The sequence below is a fragment of the Dendrobates tinctorius genome, unplaced genomic scaffold (genome assembly GCF_039654945.1).
Source record: "Dendrobates tinctorius isolate UK_male_01 unplaced genomic scaffold, ASM3965494v1 ptg000007l, whole genome shotgun sequence".
In the NCBI taxonomy this organism is placed as follows: domain Eukaryota; kingdom Metazoa; phylum Chordata; class Amphibia; order Anura; family Dendrobatidae; genus Dendrobates; species Dendrobates tinctorius.
Genome location: NW_027361675.1, coordinates 19,191,660 through 19,211,469, shown reverse-complemented (window position 1 = coordinate 19,211,469; position 19,810 = coordinate 19,191,660). Strand labels below are relative to the sequence as shown.

Genomic DNA, 19,810 nt, shown 5'->3' with positions numbered 1-19,810 from the left:
CCCCTCCACATAGAGTATTATCAGTAGCAACTCCCATCTCCTGTCTCAATAATGTAACATTCTGTCTTTACTGACTAGAGATTTTAACCATGAATTTGGAATTTTGAAATTGACCGATCAGTCCTGGCAGAGAAAAAAGCAAATCTCTGTAATAAGATATATTACAAAGTTTCTTATTTCCATATACTATGGATCTATAAAACTTAAAAAGACAATTACTTTAAACACGCTAAGGAGATTTATCAAGCTAAATGCTCCCAAAAACGGTTCATTGAAAGGGTGTGGTTTAGTGGAAGGACTTGGTCTACTACGCGCTAACAAATGCACCATGATTTTGGTAAAAAGTAACTTATAAGTGGTGTAGACATTTTGAATATGTGTTAAGATTTATCAAATATCATGAACCAGTATGATAATTCTGGAGCATTTTAAGACTTTAAAATTAGGCAGTGTAGAGAAATATGCCCCATTGTCTCTCATATCTGTATTTGTGGGACATTGGATTATAGAATGCCAGCATTTCTCTGTAAAATCATTTTTGATGCTTCGCTATTATGTCACAGATGCTGGATGGACAATTTTGATTTGTAATACATGGTGATAGTGAAATTTAAGCTGGAGGTGGTGGTCTCATTAATTCCAAATCCTGATGGTGTAGATTTACGGGGGCTTTGTGCATCATGGCGTGGACAACCACTTAAGTGCACCTTCCCACCTGTATGTTTTTCCTCTATCTGTACCCGCCCCCTTTACTTTAACTGACAGTCCTGGATTTATAGAGCCAAATATATATATATACTGTGCAAAAAAATAAAGGGAACACTTACCCAACACAATGTACTAGGATGTGTTCCCTTGATTTTTTTGAGGAGTATATATACGGTATATATATATATATATATATATATATTTATATATACTGTATGAGAATGCACGTGATTTGAACTGTAATTCTGTGCCGACAGACTCAATAAAGATTACATGAATTCTAAAAAAAAATCTAATAGTGATAAAAATCTTTATCAAAATTTGAAAGAACAAAAAAAATCTTTTATACTGCATAGATTGCAATCAAAGAAAAGTAAACTTTATAGTTTTATTTTTTCATTGGAAAAGGGGCGCGTAGCTACTTTGAAAGACATTTGCCTGTTGTGTTTTACGGAGGGTATTAGAGCATATTAAAGGGATCCTTGCCCATGGCTCTCTGCTTATGTCTTAAAACATCCCTGCTTTCTGGCATCTGTCATTAATTAATGCCCTGCAGAAGGCTCTGGTACAGCATATCGTTTACGCATGGTTGCATCATTTTTGGGATCCTTCTCTAGCCTCTAGATCTAGGCTTCTGTAGGAAGACAACATTTGCACTCTGATGCCAGCACTCACACCGTTTGATAGGAAAAGCTTGAGAAGTTACCAATTTTTTTGAGAAAAACTGATGAAAATCTGATAGAAAACACTGATGATACTCGTTCCTTTTTTGGGGGTATGTTTCGGCCATCAGTGAGACCTTGGTCTGGAGGGGTACATTGTGGTAAATCACGTAGAATCTCCTTATTTCTGCCTTTCAGATACTAAGCTTGGGCCCGAAGTTTTCAGATTTGATAATGGTGCCGAAGCCACATCCACCAGGCTGAGTGAACGATATTACTTATTACGACCAGAAGTGGTGGAGAGTTACTTATACTTGTGGAGATTGACACACAACCCCAAGTACAGAGAATGGGGCTGGGAGATTGTACAGGTATGACAATCTGATGACACTTCCATTTCAGTAAAATAAATTTTAAATTTATTGTGAAATGTTAACTTTTGCAAGAAACGATGTTGGTTTGTGTCTTTCATTACCCAATGAAACTAGTATTTCTACATGTACTGTAGGTATGGAAAGTATTCAGACCCCTTTAAATTTTTCACTCTTTGTTTCATTGCAGCCCTTTGGTAAATTCAAAAAAGTTATTTTTCTTTCTCATTGATGTACTCTCTGCACCCCATCTTGACTGAAAAAAAACAGAAATGTAGACATTTTTGCAAATGATGATAAATGATGAGATGCTGCCTTTGTCTGTACATAGTGAATCAAGTGTATTGTGCCAACTACTCCTTATACAACAGGATGAGGGGCCAACTCCTGCACCAGGGCCCACCGGGGGACTTACCTCTTCCTCAGTGGGCCAGTCCGAGCCTGCACATACCTATAGTACCAACCGTGTTGTATATACAGTATGTTATTGCCCCATAATTACCTCCAGATCTACCAATGGAAACTAACCTAAAGAAGAATATATAGAAACAGTAACAGTGGTAGTCAAATAGAGCTGTGATCTTCTTCATTTCATTTTCTATATATTGAGTCTAGCTGGGGAAGTAGCTTTGTGATGTGTATGTTAGGAACTCAGTAAAACTACATGCTGAAACAAATCATTCTTTATTGTACGTGACATAATCTCTTGTAACACATTGCCTATTCTCTCGGCGTTCCCGACTGTTACATTCATTTTCCTTTGGTCTAATCTCTGCTGCTCTCATCCTCTTGTTTTGTTGAATTGAGCTGAAAATCTTCACCTCGTTTTGCTTCAAACCAAAACAAACCGCAGTTATCAGTCTGCATCAGATATGACAACAAGAGGCCTCAAGAAAAAAAACTCACGTTATAAAAAAAGGCAGTGCCTTTATGTTCTTCCTATTAGCAAGAAATCAGAAATCATTACTAAGAGCACTAGGGTTGGCTGCCAGGAGAATGCCATGTTTAATAAAGTCATCTTGCCAGTGTAATTGACTTCGGCTTTTCTTGAGAATGTTATGGATAGCTTTTGTCTATTAAAAAGAATGTGTCAATTATAAATGTGTTGTCTGCTTTTCCATAACATCTTTGTATTGTCCCACCTTCTGATCAGTTGGAGAGAATGAACCAGCAGGTTCATAGCGGCCCCATTATGGGGACAAAGTCTAACAGGACATCTAATTTCATACATTTTGCAGAGTATTTTACCCTAATCAGTTCTGAAGCCTTTCTAGTCTATATTCCTCCATATTTATTAGTCTATCTCGTAAAGTTCATTAAGAGATAGTGATTATCCATTCCTCACCTACTGCGATGAGGTGCTTAATATACTAGAACTATGTCTAAATTCAGACATTCGAGTTTCGTAGTCCGAGAACGCCATATGCCTATGAAGCTGATGAATTTGGGTTAGAGGACCATGCGGCTGGTCTGGGAAATTCAGCCTTACCAGAGCTAACCATAGACTTGAGATAACTGTGAGGCCCACGTTGCAGAAATGCTGCAGAATTGTCCGCATCATTTCCGCAACTCCCTGTCTCGGGTAAAACGCATGCGGAATTCGCATGCGTTTTCCCGCAAAACACAAGTGTTTTTAGCTTGCAGAATGCTAGCGCTTTTCCAAGCGATTAGAAGCATTGCTTGGAAAAGTGATTGACAGGTTGGTCACACTTGTCAAGTATAGTGCTTGACAAGTGTGACCAACTTTTTACTATTGATGCTGCCTATGCAGCATCAATAGTAAAAGATAGAATGTTAAAAATAATTAAAAAAAATAGAGATATACTTACCCTCTGTCGGCCCCCGGAGTCCTTCCAGTTCTCAGCGCGAATGACCTCTGATGACGTAGTGGTCACGAGACCGCAACGTCATCTGGGGTGATTCTCACAATGCATCCCTGGGAACGGAAGTTGCTGGCAACGCCGCGTGCACCGCTGAGGACTTCAGGGGCTGACAGAGGGTAAGTATATCTCTATTTTTTATTTTAATTCTATTTTTTACTGGAATATGGTATATGGTCTTCTCTCCTCCAGACCCCTGGGTACCATCCGCACATGAAGCGCTCACTTTACGCATGGTGGGCATAGCCATATGCATAAAGTGAGCGTTTCAATGCAATCCTATGGCGGCGGAATCGCCATGATTCCTCAGAATTAATGGACATGCTGCGGATTTTACCACTATGTAATTCCCCAGCAGAAAATTCAGCAGCATTGGAACAGCAACTGCTATATCCCATAGGATTGCATGTTAATGCGTTTTTTAAGCGTTTTTTAAGTGTTTCTGCAGTGGCAAAAATGTGGCGGAAACGCTGAAAAAATGCAACGTGGGCACACAATCTCACACTTGACTTACTCATAAGCATGCATGCTCAGACTGGCCAAGCATGCATGTTTACATAAGGAGATAACCAACATGTCTCATCTTTCTCCATAAGAGCTACTGAATGGGCATATAAGACATGGCATTGTTATATAGTTATATAGGCTGAAAAAAGACCTAAGTTCAACCTTTCTTCACCAATTATACATTTTGTCACTATATTATCTAAATCCACAATGTTATGTGTATCAAGGAAATAGTCCAGCCCTTTTTTAAAAGCTGTTATAGTGTCTGCCATTACTACCTCTTGTGATAGGGCATGCCACAGTCTAACTGCTCTAACTGTAAAGAACCCTTTCCTACTGTCAACAGACTAAATCATTGGGATCTGTTCAAAAAATAAATACCGTATATACTCATGTATAAACCAAGATTTTCAGCACATTTGTTTGTACTGAAAATGCCCCCCTCGGCTTATACACAAGTCATTGTCCACAAAGCCAGCGAGGGAGGGGGACGGCGGTGCAGCGGCAGGAACTGGCGGCTGTGACATCATACTTACCCTCATTGCGCCATCGCTGAACGTCCCTGCATCTCCGTTGTCCTGGTGTGGCAGCTCTTCCCCTGTGCTTGAGCGATCACGTGGTACCGCTCATTAAGGTAATGAATATGCACGAGTCTCCACTCCCATAGGCATGTGGGGAGGACAGAGGAGAACGGGAGAGGACGGAGGAGGACAGGGGGAGCCCAGCCATGCATACAAGAATGGGATGGGGAGCCCAGCCATGCATACAACGATGGGATGGGGGGAGCAGAGCCATGCATACAACGAGGGGACAAGGGGAGCCATGCATACAACAGAGGGAGCCACACAGAGCAGAACCGGACAGGGGGAGCCACACATTGCAGGACAGGGATAAGGGGACAATGCATACCCGGCTTATACTCGAGTCAATAAGCTTACCCACGTTTCCGTGGCAAAATTAGGTGCCTCGGCTAATACTGAGGTCAGTTTATACTCAAGTATATACAGTAAATCTATGTTTGTAGCATACGAGTAGATACTGTACTGCCCTTATACACTTAGGTCTTGTTTACAAGCTCTGTTTTTCCCACAATTTTTTGACACTGGAAAACGCTGCGGTTTATATCACCAGCAAAGTGAATAATAATTCCAAAATCTCATGCACATGCTGCTTAATTTTTTTCCTTCCGGATTTTAACCACCAGTGCATTTTTTTTTCAAATCTGAAACATGTCAATTGTTTTAGCATTTTTCACCCATTCAAGTTAATGATTAAAAACTGCAATTAAAAACGCATCAAATGCACAAGCCATTACGCATCACACCCTTGAGCGATGATCAGTCTGGTTTTTACCCAAATCAGAAAAATAAAGGGCTGTTTTAATAGCAAAGATTTTCCAAGCATCCTATTAAATCCTGTTGCGCAACACTAAAAGCTTTTGATTGTCAGAATCGTTCTATACCTCCATGGCCTAATTCTCACCTTGTCTATTGCATGGCTGACTTCCGTATAAGAAAAAAGATTGCTGTCACTTGCTCCAATAATTCCTCTGAGTGGAACATATAGAACGTTATGCTCTGCTATCATAACAAGTACAACCTTACATTTTTAAATGTATTCTCTTGTCTGGAAATATATGACTTATTGCTCTTTTTTTACCTAGGCCTTGGATACCTACTGCAGAATAGAAAATGGATTTTCAGGCATTAGAGATGTGTACAATACAAATCCCAACCACGATAATGTTCAACAAAGTTTTTTCATGTCAGAAACATTAAAGTGAGTACAACATGTTAGCTCGGTGTTGGATAACATGATTTTTCACACTATTAATTATTAAAGATTATTATATTGTATAATATTTTCAAACTTAAAGGAGGTTTTCTGTTTCAGTTTTTTTTACTGATTCAAGACATTTTAAGAAAATCATCATCTTCCTACCCTCCCCTGGTCCAGTGCTGCATATCGGCCCCTGCTCTGGTGTCTGTCTGTACAGGTTGCAGTGATGTCATCACATCAACAGCACTGCAGCCAATCCTTTGGCTCATCATCAGCTCTGCTGTAGACAGCTGCAGCTTGTACACAATCACCGGAGTAGAGGCAGAGGCACAACACTGGTCCTGGGGAGAGTAAGTAACAATTGATTATTTTTAATACGGTCATGATGAATTTACAAAAAAAATGTTGAAAAAGGAAACCCGTTTAAGGTTTTTATTTTGTTTATGTGATAGGGATATTGTACTTATTTGTACCAAGCTTTTTTATTTCCCCCCTTTAGAGTTTCTCCATTTTTGCTCCGCTTTTCCAAAGATCAAACATAAAATTTAAAGGGATTGTCCTTCTTTAGAATTTTTTTTTCCTATAAGCAGTAAAAAAATAAATTGGGCCTTAATTATCCTGCCCAGGTCCAATGCTCAGTTTCCCACTCTGCTCCCACTGTCCGTTATTGTCTGAAGCGCTAACATCACATTGACAGTGCTGCAGACAACTGAGCTCAGCATCTCTGCCATGGTAGATGACACAAGAGGCTCAGAGCCGCTGTGCCCACTGAATAGTTGCTGTGCTGCAGACAACAACAGACCTCAGGAGAAAACACAACGTGTGAATGTAGGAGTCGGCCAGGGCAGTAGTTGTGGCTGAGCTTAACTGGCTATGTATGCCCTGGCCTCCTTCTACATAAATGGGTTGACTCTTATTCTGCATGGCACAATCTGTACTTACGGTGCTGGTAGAGTCCACTCCTACTCGATGGAGTCCTGTAGCCACAGATTTCTACTGAATAAACATACAGTCCAGCGCAAATCTTAACTGAACAACTTTTATTGTTTCAGGACACAGCACATCCAGTTCTGACATGGCATTTTGTTGACAGTTTACGCAGCACATCCTTTCGTCTTTCCCTTCTCTCTTCCCTGAGCCACTTAACAATTGTACAGGATGGCACGTCCCAGTCGGCCCCTCAGAATCCTCCACGTTCAGCGTCACCTTAGTAAAGCGCTCCCCTGCCCATTTCACCCTGATCAGGAGAGATTCACCCCAGGAGGTGATCTGCCACATTGTGAGCGACCCTTATGCACACTGTTGCTGTGACCTTTCTGTGTTCTCTCTGCTTTCTTCCTTTTGAGTTGCTGCTCTGTCTGTGGGAGCTGCTGCCATAGACCTTCTTCCCTGAACCCTGGATAGCTGGGTATGTACTTAAACGTTGCGGGGAATCTATTCCTTCCAAGGCCACTTAAGCCCCTTCTGAGCCCTAAGGGCGCTCAGCTCCTTCTGCTCTAAATCAGAAAGATCCCTTCCTCTAACCTATTTGACCCCTCCTACATTAACTATCTACACTACTGAACGCCTATACTATCCTATGTACACTAATATATCACCATCTAGTGGTCAATTACTAATACTGCACTCTCCCTGTATAAAACATTTATATAGGAACATTATTTACACATTTTAGGGTGGCATACAATACTCATCTTAACGACATTACAAAACATTATACATATACATAGCAGCATGAAATATACATTATATACATTTTACATTGGGACATGTTTAGGGGTTCAGGACAACTTCCTCAACCCTACTACATGAACATAGCCTAATACTCCATGGTCATAGTCCAAAGTAAATGCAGCATCTGATTGCAGGACCTTGATGAGATGCCACGGCAGCTGGGTGTCTAACCAAGGCCCCCATGCCGGCCATGACTATATTTTTTGTAGACCAAGTCAAATAACTAGGTCGACAAAAAAGACTATGCTGAGCCTGTAATAAAATTTTAACGAGTGAGCTCTGCCCTGTCCATTTTGGAAGTCTAATTGGAGTGAATTGGTTTCTTCTCGACTGTCAGCAACTACCAAGTTGTTTGTATGGCATATTGTAAATGACTTGATTGAGGATGGTAAAAGTTCATGAACTTTATTGCCCTGAGGCATGGTTATTCTTAGGGCAAGTCATTTGCTGATATGAGAAGTTTTTTATTCCCCGGTAGTGTTGAGGCTGAATCTCTTTCTATCCGGATACTTACATCATCTGACACGCCATCAAATGAAATAAGCATCCAGTACAGTCGTAACCGTCAAGCTGTTTTGCTTACAGAATGTGACCTGAAGATGACCAAATATACCGCCCAAAGCGACATTCACATGGCAGTATTGTGCTCAGTATTTCCCATCAATATTTCCAAATCTGGATTGGAAGATGCACATCTGCACCTGTGTAGCTTCACCTTATGTAACTTTTAGAAATACAGTATTATCTGTATTACAACCTCATTGGCAAAGCAGGCACAAATCATGGTAGCTAAAAGTTTATGGTCTACTGATCTAGTCTGACCTCAACTCAAAAATAACCTTTTTTCATGTTTTTTGTAGTTAAGAGCACGGCTAACCGTGGCAAAAGGGGGTTATCAGACAATTTTTTTATTATTGATTTTCAAAAGTCATAATGGTATAAAAACAGCAAAAAAAAAAACAAAGAAGTGATTCTCACCTCACTGATGTCATTCAGACATTTCCTGGACACAGAGACAATGATAACGCAGATTTAATAAGATGAGATGACCCCTTTAAGCATTATTAAGCACTATTGATTACAAATTACCAACTTTAAGCCAACTTGATACTCAGCTATACGTTACCTTTTATGTGCGGTAGACATCAACACTGTGATTCCATTAATTAATTCACATCCAAATTCATTTTATTAATCAATGGACACATAGGCAAGAAGTTTAGAAAAGTTACCTCTGTGTGCCTATTGGCTGCCAAGTGTAATAAAGCAGGCAATTCTCCAAGCTTATGGTTAATGTTTGATGGATCATTGAACTAAAACACAATTTATGAAATTTATGAAATTGATGTTGCTCCCAATGCAGCTCAGTTGTGAAATATAAACCCCTAGAGGGGTCACTTTAAGAGTCATTATTTTCACTTATTTTAAATCTTTAAATCACAGTAGTTTTTCAAAAATTATTTAGATCTGCTCAAGATCTGAGCCCCCACTGACTACTCAAACACATGATGCTCAGCACTGCAGGCTCCATAGACTCTCCAGGTGTGGGTGTCCACTGGTATAACGCACTTCAGAAGGACTACTGTGATTTGTAATATATGATAGTATCTCTTTCAGCTTATAAGTCCCAATACAAATCTGCACTAAGCAATCATTTTATAAGGAACGATATGGGTATGTTTTGCTTTATGCCCTCAAATACACATGTGGTCAAAATTGTTGGTACCCCTCATTTAATGACAGAGAAACCCACAATGGTCACAGAAATAACTTGAATCTCACAACTCTGCACCTCTCAACAGGTATGTTGGCCCACTCCTGAAGAGCAAACTGCTCCAGTTGTCTCGTGTTTGAAGGTTGCCTTTTCCAGAAGGCATGTTTCAGCTCTTTCCAAAGATGCTCAATAGGATTTAGGTCAGGGCTCATCGAAGGCCACTTCAGAATAGTCCAATGTTTTCCTCTTAGCCATTCTTGGGTGTTTTTAGCTGTGTGTTTTGGGTCATTATCCTAATGCAAGACCCATGACCAGTGACTGAGACCAAGCTTTCTGGCACTGGACAGCACATTTCTCTCTAGAATCCCTTGATTGTCTTGAGATTTCATTGTACCCTGCACATATTCTAGACACCCTGTGCCAGATGCAGCAAATCAGCCCCAGAACATAACAGAGCCTCCTCCATGTTTCACAGTAGTGACAGTGTTCTTTTCTTGATATGCTTCATTTTCACAACGATGGATGGTGCGATCTGACACTGATGTTCCTTGAGCTTGAAGTTCACCTTTAATCTGTTTAGACATTTTTCTGGGCTCTTATGTTACCATTTGTATTATCCGTCTCTTTGATTTGCCACCAATTTTCCTCCTGGGAGGTTGGCTACAGTCCCATGGATCTTACATTTCTGAATAATATGTGCAACTGTAGTCACAGGAACATCAAGCTGTTTAGAGATGGTCTTATAACTTTTACCTTTAATATGTTTGTCTATAATTTTCTTTCTAATCTCCTGAGACAACTCTTTCCTTCATTTCCTCTGGTCAGTGTTGAGTGTGATACATACCATGTCACCAAACAGCACAGTGATTATCTGTAGCCCTATATACAGGCCCACTCACTGATTCCAAGATTGTAGACACTTGTGATGCTAAAAAGTGGACACACCTTGATTTAACATGTCCCTTTTGTCACATTATTTTCAGGGGTACCATCATTTCTGTCCAGGCCTATTTCATGAGTTTTATTTTTTTTTTTAATTCTGTGGAAGCATAGTTGGAAAGCAATGTCTGACTTTCATTTGTTCCTTTTCATAGAGTTTGTATTTAATATTACTTTTGTCAGATTCAAGTTATTTCTGTGACCATTGTGGGTTTTTCTGTCATTACACGAGAGGTACCAACAATTTTGACCACGTGTGTATGCCACAAGTTTTCTCTTGATATGTCCACGTTAGTGCAATTCTGTATCATCATTAAAAGCCAATTACCAATTCCAATGGAGTATCTTTTCTTATAGCTCCCTCTTTTGCTATTACTCCTAGAAAATGGATCAGGCTTTGTTTTGACACACCCCTTTTTATAGGGGGAATGGTAACACCCAGTTGTCTATTTAATAGATTTCCAGGATGAATAACAGAGGACCAGCACTATGCAGAGTTGTGAATAAAGATGCTCCAGAATTGTTATTCTGTAGAAAAAGAAATATTTACTCATGTCAGAATGTCAGTAGAGCCAATAGGTCCTCTTTTAATAGTTTGCCCTTCATAAATCTATGCTATTGTCTGCTCTTACTAAATAATATACCTTGCATAGTACTTACTAAAATTACTCGTTCACAATTTTCAAACTATTGCTTGCAATATTAATTTTATGCATATAGTGCCTTTTACATTGCATATACACTCACTGGCCACTTTATTAGGTACACCTGTCCAACTGTGTGTTAAGACTTAATTTCTAATCAGCCAATCACATGGCGGCAACTCAGTGCATTTAGGCATGTAGACATGGTCAAGACAATCTCCTGCAGTTCAAACCGAGCATCAGTATGGGGAAGAAAGGTGATTTGAGTGCCTTTGAACGTGGCATGATTGTTGGTGCCAGAAGGGCTGGTCTGAGTATTTCAGAAACTGCTGATCTACTGGGATTTTCACGCACAACCATCTCTAGGGTTTACAGAGAATGGTCCGAAAAAGAAAAAAAATCCAGTGAGCGGCAGTTCTGTGGCCGGAAATGCCATGTTGATGCCAGAGGTCAGAGGAGAATGGGCAGACTGGTTCAAGCTGATAGAAAGGCAACAGTGACTCAAATTGCCACCCGTTACAACCAAGGTAGGCAGAAGAGCATCTCTGAACGCACAGTGCGTCGAACTTTGAGGCAGATGGGCTACAGCAGCAGAAGACCACACTGGGTACCACTCCTCTCAGCTAAGAACAGGAAACTGAGGCTACAATTTGCACAAGCTCATCGAAATTGGACAGTAGAAGATTGGAAAAACGTTGCCTGGTCTGATGAGTCTCGATTTCTGCTGCGACATTCGGATGGTAGGGTCAGAATTTGGCGTAAACAACATGAAAGCATGGATCCATCCTGCCTTGTATCAACGGTTCAGGCTGGTGGTGGTGGTGTCATGGTGTGGGGAATTTTTTCTGGGCACTCTTTGGGCCCCTTGGTACCAATTGAGCATCGTTGCAACGCCACAGCCTACCTGAGTATTGTTGCTGACCATGTCCATCCCTTTATGACCACAATGTACCCAACATCTGATGGCTACTTTCAGCAGGATAATGCGCCATGTCATAAAGCTCGAATCATCTCAGATTGGTTTCTTGAACATGACAATGAGTTTACTGTACTCAAATGGCCTCCACAGTCACCAGATCTCAATCCAATAGAGCATCTTTGGGATGTGGTGGAACGGGAGATTCGCATCAGGGATGTGCAGCCGACAAATCTGCGCCAACTGTGTGATGCCATCATGTCAATATGGTCCAAAATCTCTGAGGAATGCTTCCAGCACCTTGTTGAATCTCTGCCACGAAGAATTGAGGCAGTTCTGAAGGCAAAAGGGGGTCCAACCCCTTACTAGCATGGTGTACCTAATAAAGTGGCCAGTGAGTGTATATGCAGTCTGTATTAAAATACGGAGTAATCAATACCCATTGATGGGAATCTGTGTATACAATGTATGTGTATGTAATGTAGTGTGTATATTAATATACAGTACACACCTACCACCGCCTTGTCCAGTGTCTAGCGCTGTTCTACTCCTCAGTGACGTCAATGATCTTCCGAGTCTTCAGGTTACGCTGCGCTCTTCATGACCCGGTAGTGGCTGTAACAGTGTAAGCCTATAGTGCGTCAGAACGAGGCTCCGTAGGCTTTCATTGAAAAAGAGACTTCCATCTCACACATAGTGCATAAAGATACAGGAAAGATGTATATAGTGGGCCGGCTATTCTGAAGAGCAGTGATGTCACTGAGAAGAGGAGTAGAACCCCGATACCGGAGAATGCAACAGTGGGTGAGTATATTAACATATGCATGTCACGGTGGTAACACACATGCGTTCCTAGTGCTGTTCTACTCACTGTAGTGACCGCTCTGCTGCTTCCCATGTCAGGCCACCTCACTGAGTCCCCTTGCAGCTCTTACAGCTCTGCTGTATATCCCTACTGGGAGGCGCTGCCAGATCCTGTAGGAACTTAACCCTGTTGTATCCTGCAGGATTTAAGGTTCCCAACCTATCCCTAGGCAGCAGTGGTTTTACTAGACACACCTTTCACCTCTTCTTACCTGAACATAGGTTCCCAGTAGTTTGTCTCTAGTTCCTATTTGTGTATATTCATTCCATCTCTCCTGTTATTGACCAGGCTCACTTATCGTTTACTCTGATCTCTCCTGATCTCCCCACTCCTGACCTCGGCTACGTATGTTGAACCTGTGCTGCCTGCTCTGATCTCGGATTGTCTGACCATGTCTTTGCCTTCGTCCTGCTGTACCTCATATCCGTGTTTCTGACGTCCGGTCAGCTGCTGCAGGCCCGGGGACTGCCTTGTAGTGATACATAGTGACTAACTGCAACCAAGTCTATCCTCACCATCTGAGGCTTTAGTGTATACTAGATAGTCACTTAGATATTCCCCTCCAGGGTAAGCCCAGCCCGTAACCCACCAGCATTACAATACACACTACATTACATGCTCATATACACAGATTTTGAGAAAATAGAACTTCAGGGGAGGGCTTATTTAAAGGGAACCTGATAGTAGATTCATCCTGCCCGAACCACGGCCAGCAATAATCAGACATGCGCTGTGCTATCGCAGCTGTGTATGCTTTACACTGAAGCACAGAAAACATACTTTGAAAAGGCAGCCACAAACCTATTGTCTCGGATGACTAGTTTAAAAGAACAGAACCCATCAGCTACTTCCCGTCCTGCTCCCCTAGAATGTCAGATCTACCTTTCTACGTCTGTGTATAGGGAGAGACCTGTCAGTTATGGAAACAGGGCAGGGAGAAACGATTGTGAAGTGGCCTCTTGAGCTAGTCATCTAACAGCTGACAGCTTTACAGAGTGCTGTATATCAACCCTGAAAGGTGGTGGATGTATCTCATATCGGCCAAACCTGGTGACAGGTTCGCTTTAAGTCTGCCATGAAAAAAAAATTTTCAGATTGAAAATGTCATTAACTGTGATCATAACCATGTTGTCTATATAATCATGTGTACTTAATGCAATTTACTATATGTGGGTGGCACTACTAGAAAATTTTAAATAAAAGAATAGCAGAACATCTTGCAGATATAGAAACAAAGAAAATAAATGGTTTTCTGTCGTGTCATAATATTTTTTTAGAGGTATAGAATCAAAAGAATACAGCAGCATTCCTTAACCACTAAGATATATGCAGATATTGAGTATATGAAATTTAGGCTGCATTAGGCTAGTTTCACACTAGCGTCTATTTCCTGCAGCGCACGGCGCCGCTAAGCCCCGCCCCCTGCCGGCTCCCTGCCCGCCCCATCCGGTCATCGGCGCCTACTAGTGCACATGGACGCTTGCGATCTGCGCACCCTATCTTTAGCATAGGGTGCGCAGATCGTGCGCTGGCCGTGCGCTAGTAGGATTTTAGCGTGCGCTGCGCACTTTTGAAGGTGCGCCGGTGTGCGCCGAACGCAGCATGTTGCATTTTGGCGCACGGCGCACCTTCAAAAGTGTGCAGCGCACACTAAAATCCTACTAGAGCACGGCCAGCGCACAATCTGCGCACCCTATGCTAAAGATAGGGTGCGCAGATCGCAAGTGTCCATGTGTGCTAGTAGGCGCCGATGACCGGATGGGGCAGGCAGGGAGCCGGGAGGGGCGGGGCTTAGCGGCACCGTGCGCTGCAGGAAATAAACGCTAGTGTGAAACTAGCCTTACCGTTATATAAAATATGCTTATAAAATGAAAGTTCTTAGTGCACAAATCGGTAAATTCATGTGTACCCATCAACCACAACAAGGTGACCTTTCTTTGACGAGACCCTAAACCTAACATTTAGCAAACATGCCTGTCCCGGGCAAATTTAAAGGGCAGGTAGGATCCAGCATTAATTAAAAACAGCCTTAGATTGATGGGAGGAGTGCTCAGCCAAATATATGGATTTGTAGGAAGAGATACCTTTTACTATACTTTGTAACAATATGACTAATATTTTCTTTATGTGTTCTGCAGATACCTCTACCTACTGTTTTCAGAAGATGACCTGTTATCATTAGAAGACTGGGTTTTTAATACAGAAGCACATCCATTGCCAATAAATACACTAAAAAACATTTGAAGCACAAGAAACCAATAAATATCTATTCAGTGTTTTTATCTGAAATGTAAATTTTCATACAAAAGAAATTCTATTTTGTGATCTAATTTGAGATAATAAGAGTTACATAAAATACAATGTCAGATCCTGCTCCTTGTTACATATTAGCACTAAAAGAAATGGTGGCCTTTTGCAGAAATTTCTGCTTTTCTTATTTATGTACCGTACTTACTATTATTAGAAGCAGAGAATTATTATTTAGAAGAAAAATCTAAATATATCTAAATGTTTGTAAAGAAAATGTCTGGGATGCTCTTACTAGTGCTATGTGCCAATTTAGATATCTGCTCTCTGTTTAGAGGATTTTGAAACAGTTCTCCTGAGATTTTGGTCATAGTAAAAGTTACCTTTACTTTACACTGTCAGCATTATAACTTTTACAGCAATTTCCCAATATTTTCGACATCAGAAAAGCTCCAGAAAAGAAGTTACATAAATATATTGACCATTCAGCTAAAGATCTTTAAACCATATGTGTCACCAGATTTTACAAAACAGACTGCATATATTATTAAATAGATTTCTCAGACCTGATGTCACTGGTGTACTTACTTTGAAAATCTAGGTTAGAATGTTTGTGTAATCCTTTTTTCAAACCTTAAAGGGAATCTGTCAGCAGGCTTTTGCTATGTAATCTGAGAGCACCGTGATGTAGGGACAGAGACCATGATTGCAGCGATGTATTCACTGGGCCTGCGTTTTCCTGTTTCAATACAGTCCGTGTTTTATCACTAGGAGATTATCACTACAGGACAACTGGCCTTGTGCATCCTTGTCCAACCACGCCCCATCACTGATTAGTAGCTCTCTCACTATACAATGTACACAGAAAGCTGTGGTGTGGGTGGGGGTATATAGAGCTCAACTAGTGAGTTCTGCTACATCTGCAGCAAAGAAAAGTATGATTCTATAATAACTTCTGCCCCCAGTAAGGTAAGTGATACATCACTGGAATTAGAGTCTCTGTCCCTACCTTGAGCTGCTGTCAAATTACATACCAAAAACCTGCTGATAGATTTTCTTTAACTCTGTCTACATCCACCTAGCCTGACTGACATCTCCTCAGTGTCTCACCTGCTGCTAAGATCTCACCATGCTCAGTATCAGCTTCATCTGTAAGTAAGGCTGGGCAGGTAGGGATTGAATGCTCTTGTACTCATGAGCTCTCTCACTCTTTAGCTGGACTCATTTAATGCTCATTTTACTCATTTTAATATTACTATAATACAGCAATTCTGACATGGATATTCATAGTAAGTACACCAGTCTTATCAGGTTTAAGAGATCTGTTTAATAATGTATGAAGTTAGTTTTGTGTAATCTGGTGACAAGTCTGCTTTAAATTTACATAAATTTAGCCATAGACATGAGGCTAGTCATTGGACACAATTTATCTGTACCTTCGGTCAGTGCAAAGCTTCAAAGCAATACCAGAAAAAAATTTGAAAACTAACTTCTTCAGAATGTTCAGAATGCCGCCGGTGCTCTGTTCCTCAGTGATCTTAAAGATTCCATAATTGAAACAACCATCCCCTGTGACTGCCTACCTCTTGTCCATGCCCTGCTTTCAATTAATTGTTCCATAAGTAAATAAATCCCATAAATGTAAAATAACAGGTCAAAACTTATGACAGATTGTTGTCTATCAAAGGCTTTCAGAAAAAAACTAATAAATACTAATAAGAAAAACGGTTGAAATTTGCTTTAATATAAGCTGTGCAGTCTGTTCTCAAAATATAGGATTTATCAAAATCATAAGTTCAAAGGTCAACATGACCATTCCTACAATAAGATCATCAGACTTATAGTTGTGATAAAAGACCTACATAAAATTAGTAAAAAAAAATGAAAATTATTAATTATTTTTTCTTTGATCAAGTATACTTACATTAAGAGATCCCTATGCCCATAAGTAACTGTATTAAAACAGTAAGAAAACAGAAACCTTTCATGGGTTTCATTTGCAAATAATTTTTAAGGAAATAAAGGAGAGAAAAAGAAAAGAACTACAAGTAGTTCACAAGGGCTGGCTTTTTGAGAGGAGTCCCTGTTTGGCACTCAGGACGTGTATACAGGGACAACCCCTTTAAAATCAAACACCTCCTTTGGTACTTTAAAGGTGTTCTCAGCATATATATATTGATGACTTATCACAAGGATAGGTTATTAATATCAGATCAGTATCAGACACTCGTCACCCCCATCATTATCTGTTATTAGCTATGTAAATGGTGAACGAAGCTGAGTGGAGCAATATGAGATCAGTAGGTGGCCGACACACAGCAACCCACCGATCAGCCACTATTAGCTCCAGTTGCCAGATGTAAGCATTGAATGTAGCTGAACACAACAGCTCCATAGAATATGTAGCAACCACTGCCGAGAACAGCAGATCAGCTCATATTCTTTTAAATAGGAGGTGATCTGCAGTACCCACTACACTCTGAACAGATCTATGCTATTCAGCTCCATTCAGTGCTTACATCCAGAACCCAAAGCTAATAACAGCTCATCAGTGGGGTTGCCAACAGTCAGACCCCTACCAATTTGATTTTGACTATCTATCCTAAGGATAGGTCATCATTAGTATATGTCTGGAAAACCCCTTTATGGATTATGTATGGAAATTGCATAAATTGTATATAAATGATATGTTGACTGAAGCCAGCTATACACAATAGAGGGTCTTTTAGGAAAACAAAATGATCGGCACTCCAAAATCAGACATTGTCTGGGACCTCCATTCACACCTGAGCGTTTGCCAAACCTGTTGATATTGGCGGGTTTCTCCGAACCTGTTGATATCGGCGTGTTTCTCCGAACCTGTTGCTATCGGCGGGTTTCTCCGAACCTGTTGCTATCGGCGGGTTTCTCCGAACCTGTTGCTATCGGGGGGTTTCTCCGAACCTGTTGCTATCGGCGGGTTTCTCCGAACCTGTTGCTATCGGCGGGTTTCTCCGAACCTGTTGCTATCGGCGGGTTTCTCCGAACCTGTTGATATCGGCGTGTTTCTCCGAACCTGTTGCTATCGGCGGGTTTCTCCGAACCTGTTGCTATCGGCGGGTTTTTCCGAACCTGTTGCTATCGGCGGGTTTCTCCGAACCTGTTGCTATCGGCGGGTTTCTCCGAACCTGTTGATATCGGCGGGTTTCTCCGAACCTGTTGCTATCGGCGGGTTTCTCCGAACCTGTTGATATCGGCGGGTTTCTCCAAACCTGTTGCTATCGGCGGGTTTCTCCGAACCTGTTGCTATCGGCGGGTTTCTCCGAACCTGTTGATATCGGCGGGTTTCTCCGAACCTGTTGCTATCGGCGGGTTTCTCCGAACCTGTTGATATCGGCGGGTTTCTCCGAACCTGTTGCTATCGGCGGGTTTCTCCGAACCTGTTGATATCGGCAGATTTCTCCATCTTAAGTCTAATGTGTATGGGCGACTTTAGATCACGTAAGAACAACCCATTGGAAGATTATAGACACACAAACAACCGCCAATAATCTGATATGGGTTCTGTCTGGGAAACAGAGTCAAATACAGATCATGATTCGATTTTTAAGTGAGTCTTTCTAATAACATTGTATCCCGAAACTGGCAAATTATGTATTTCTGTAATAAAATTATTAAAGCAGCTTTAAAAGGGGAATTCACTTGACAAATGTTTAAAAGTGATTTTCAAAGTGTAATATATTTGAACAACATTACTAAAGACCCTTGCTTTTCGCTTCTGGGAGATCTGTTCTCCCAAAAGTCTTTTTAAATCAAAAGAAGGATCAAATCTAAGCGCAAGAGGGAAGGGAAACATTTCCTGATATTTTGTTCTTATTCTCCCCTGTGCTACAATCTGATCCTTCTTTTGATCTAAAAAGACATAAGGGAGAACGAATCTCCCATACAGTAAGTGATGTGCAATGGGCCTTTACACAGTTTCTGGTATAGAATCATGGATTGTGGAACTCAAAACATACACAGCTGTAATGACTTATACTTGACCTTGAAAATCCCAGTTGTAGGAATTTAAATTTCTATTTCATTTATTCAAAACCATAGATCATCATTTTGCATGTTTTTGTGTTAAGCATGACCGGCCTTTTCAGTTGGCATAATATATCATCCCGGTTCACTATAGATGTAATTTCAGCTCTACAGGATGCGAAAGTGCAGTTCATTTTGAATGCCTAAATGTATTTCCTATGTATCTTTTATTCATTAAAGGCCTCTTGCTGTTTTAATGGAACATGACACACACGGCTTCTTTGTTAGATTATACTTGCCTTACAATGCCTTACTTGAATGTTTATTCTTCTACACATGACGCCTCATGCAGAAGCGTACAGTGTGTGCTAAAAGCATGCACAATGTACAGACAGCTGAGTGTATCTACTAATGTACATAAGGAGTAAAGTGTTAAAAAAAATCCAGAGCTTAAACAATATTGCCAGTAAAATACTATGAGTTTTCTATAGTTTTATTTTATTGGCAGAGAGATATAAGCAAATTAATTAGTAATCATTATTGATTAACAGGGGATATCATTCTCCAACAAATAAATGGTGTTTGGTTGTACCTGGAGGAATATCATGAGATATACAGTGTCATGTAAAAGTATAGGCACTCCTGGTCAGAATTACTGTTATTTTGAACAGTTAAGCATGTTGAAGATATAATGTAGTTTAGACCAAAAAGTATATATATATATATTTTCATCTTTTACATTTTAAAAATTACAAAAAAGGAAAATGGGCCTATTTGGGCACCCTTCATGGTTTACTACCTAGCAGTATCACCTTTTGAAAGTGTCACAGCTTGTAAAC

The 19,810-nt window shown here is 40.7% G+C and overlaps 1 protein-coding gene across 2 annotated transcripts in view; it reads left to right on the top strand.

Annotated features, from left to right (window-relative positions):
• The window catches only part of LOC141086308 (mannosyl-oligosaccharide 1,2-alpha-mannosidase IA-like), a 280,603-nt gene extending 261,370 nt beyond the window's left edge, over positions 1-19,233 (top strand). For both annotated transcript variants that reach the window (XM_073572272.1, XM_073572270.1), the window contains 3 exons: positions 1,569-1,741; positions 5,792-5,907; positions 14,858-19,233. In XM_073572272.1, the coding sequence (XP_073428373.1) occupies positions 1,569-1,741; positions 5,792-5,907; positions 14,858-14,963 (395 nt within the window). In that variant the 3' untranslated portion in view covers positions 14,964-19,233. The remainder of the gene's footprint in view (positions 1-1,568; positions 1,742-5,791; positions 5,908-14,857) is intronic.
• The last annotated feature ends 577 nt before the right edge of the window (positions 19,234-19,810 follow it).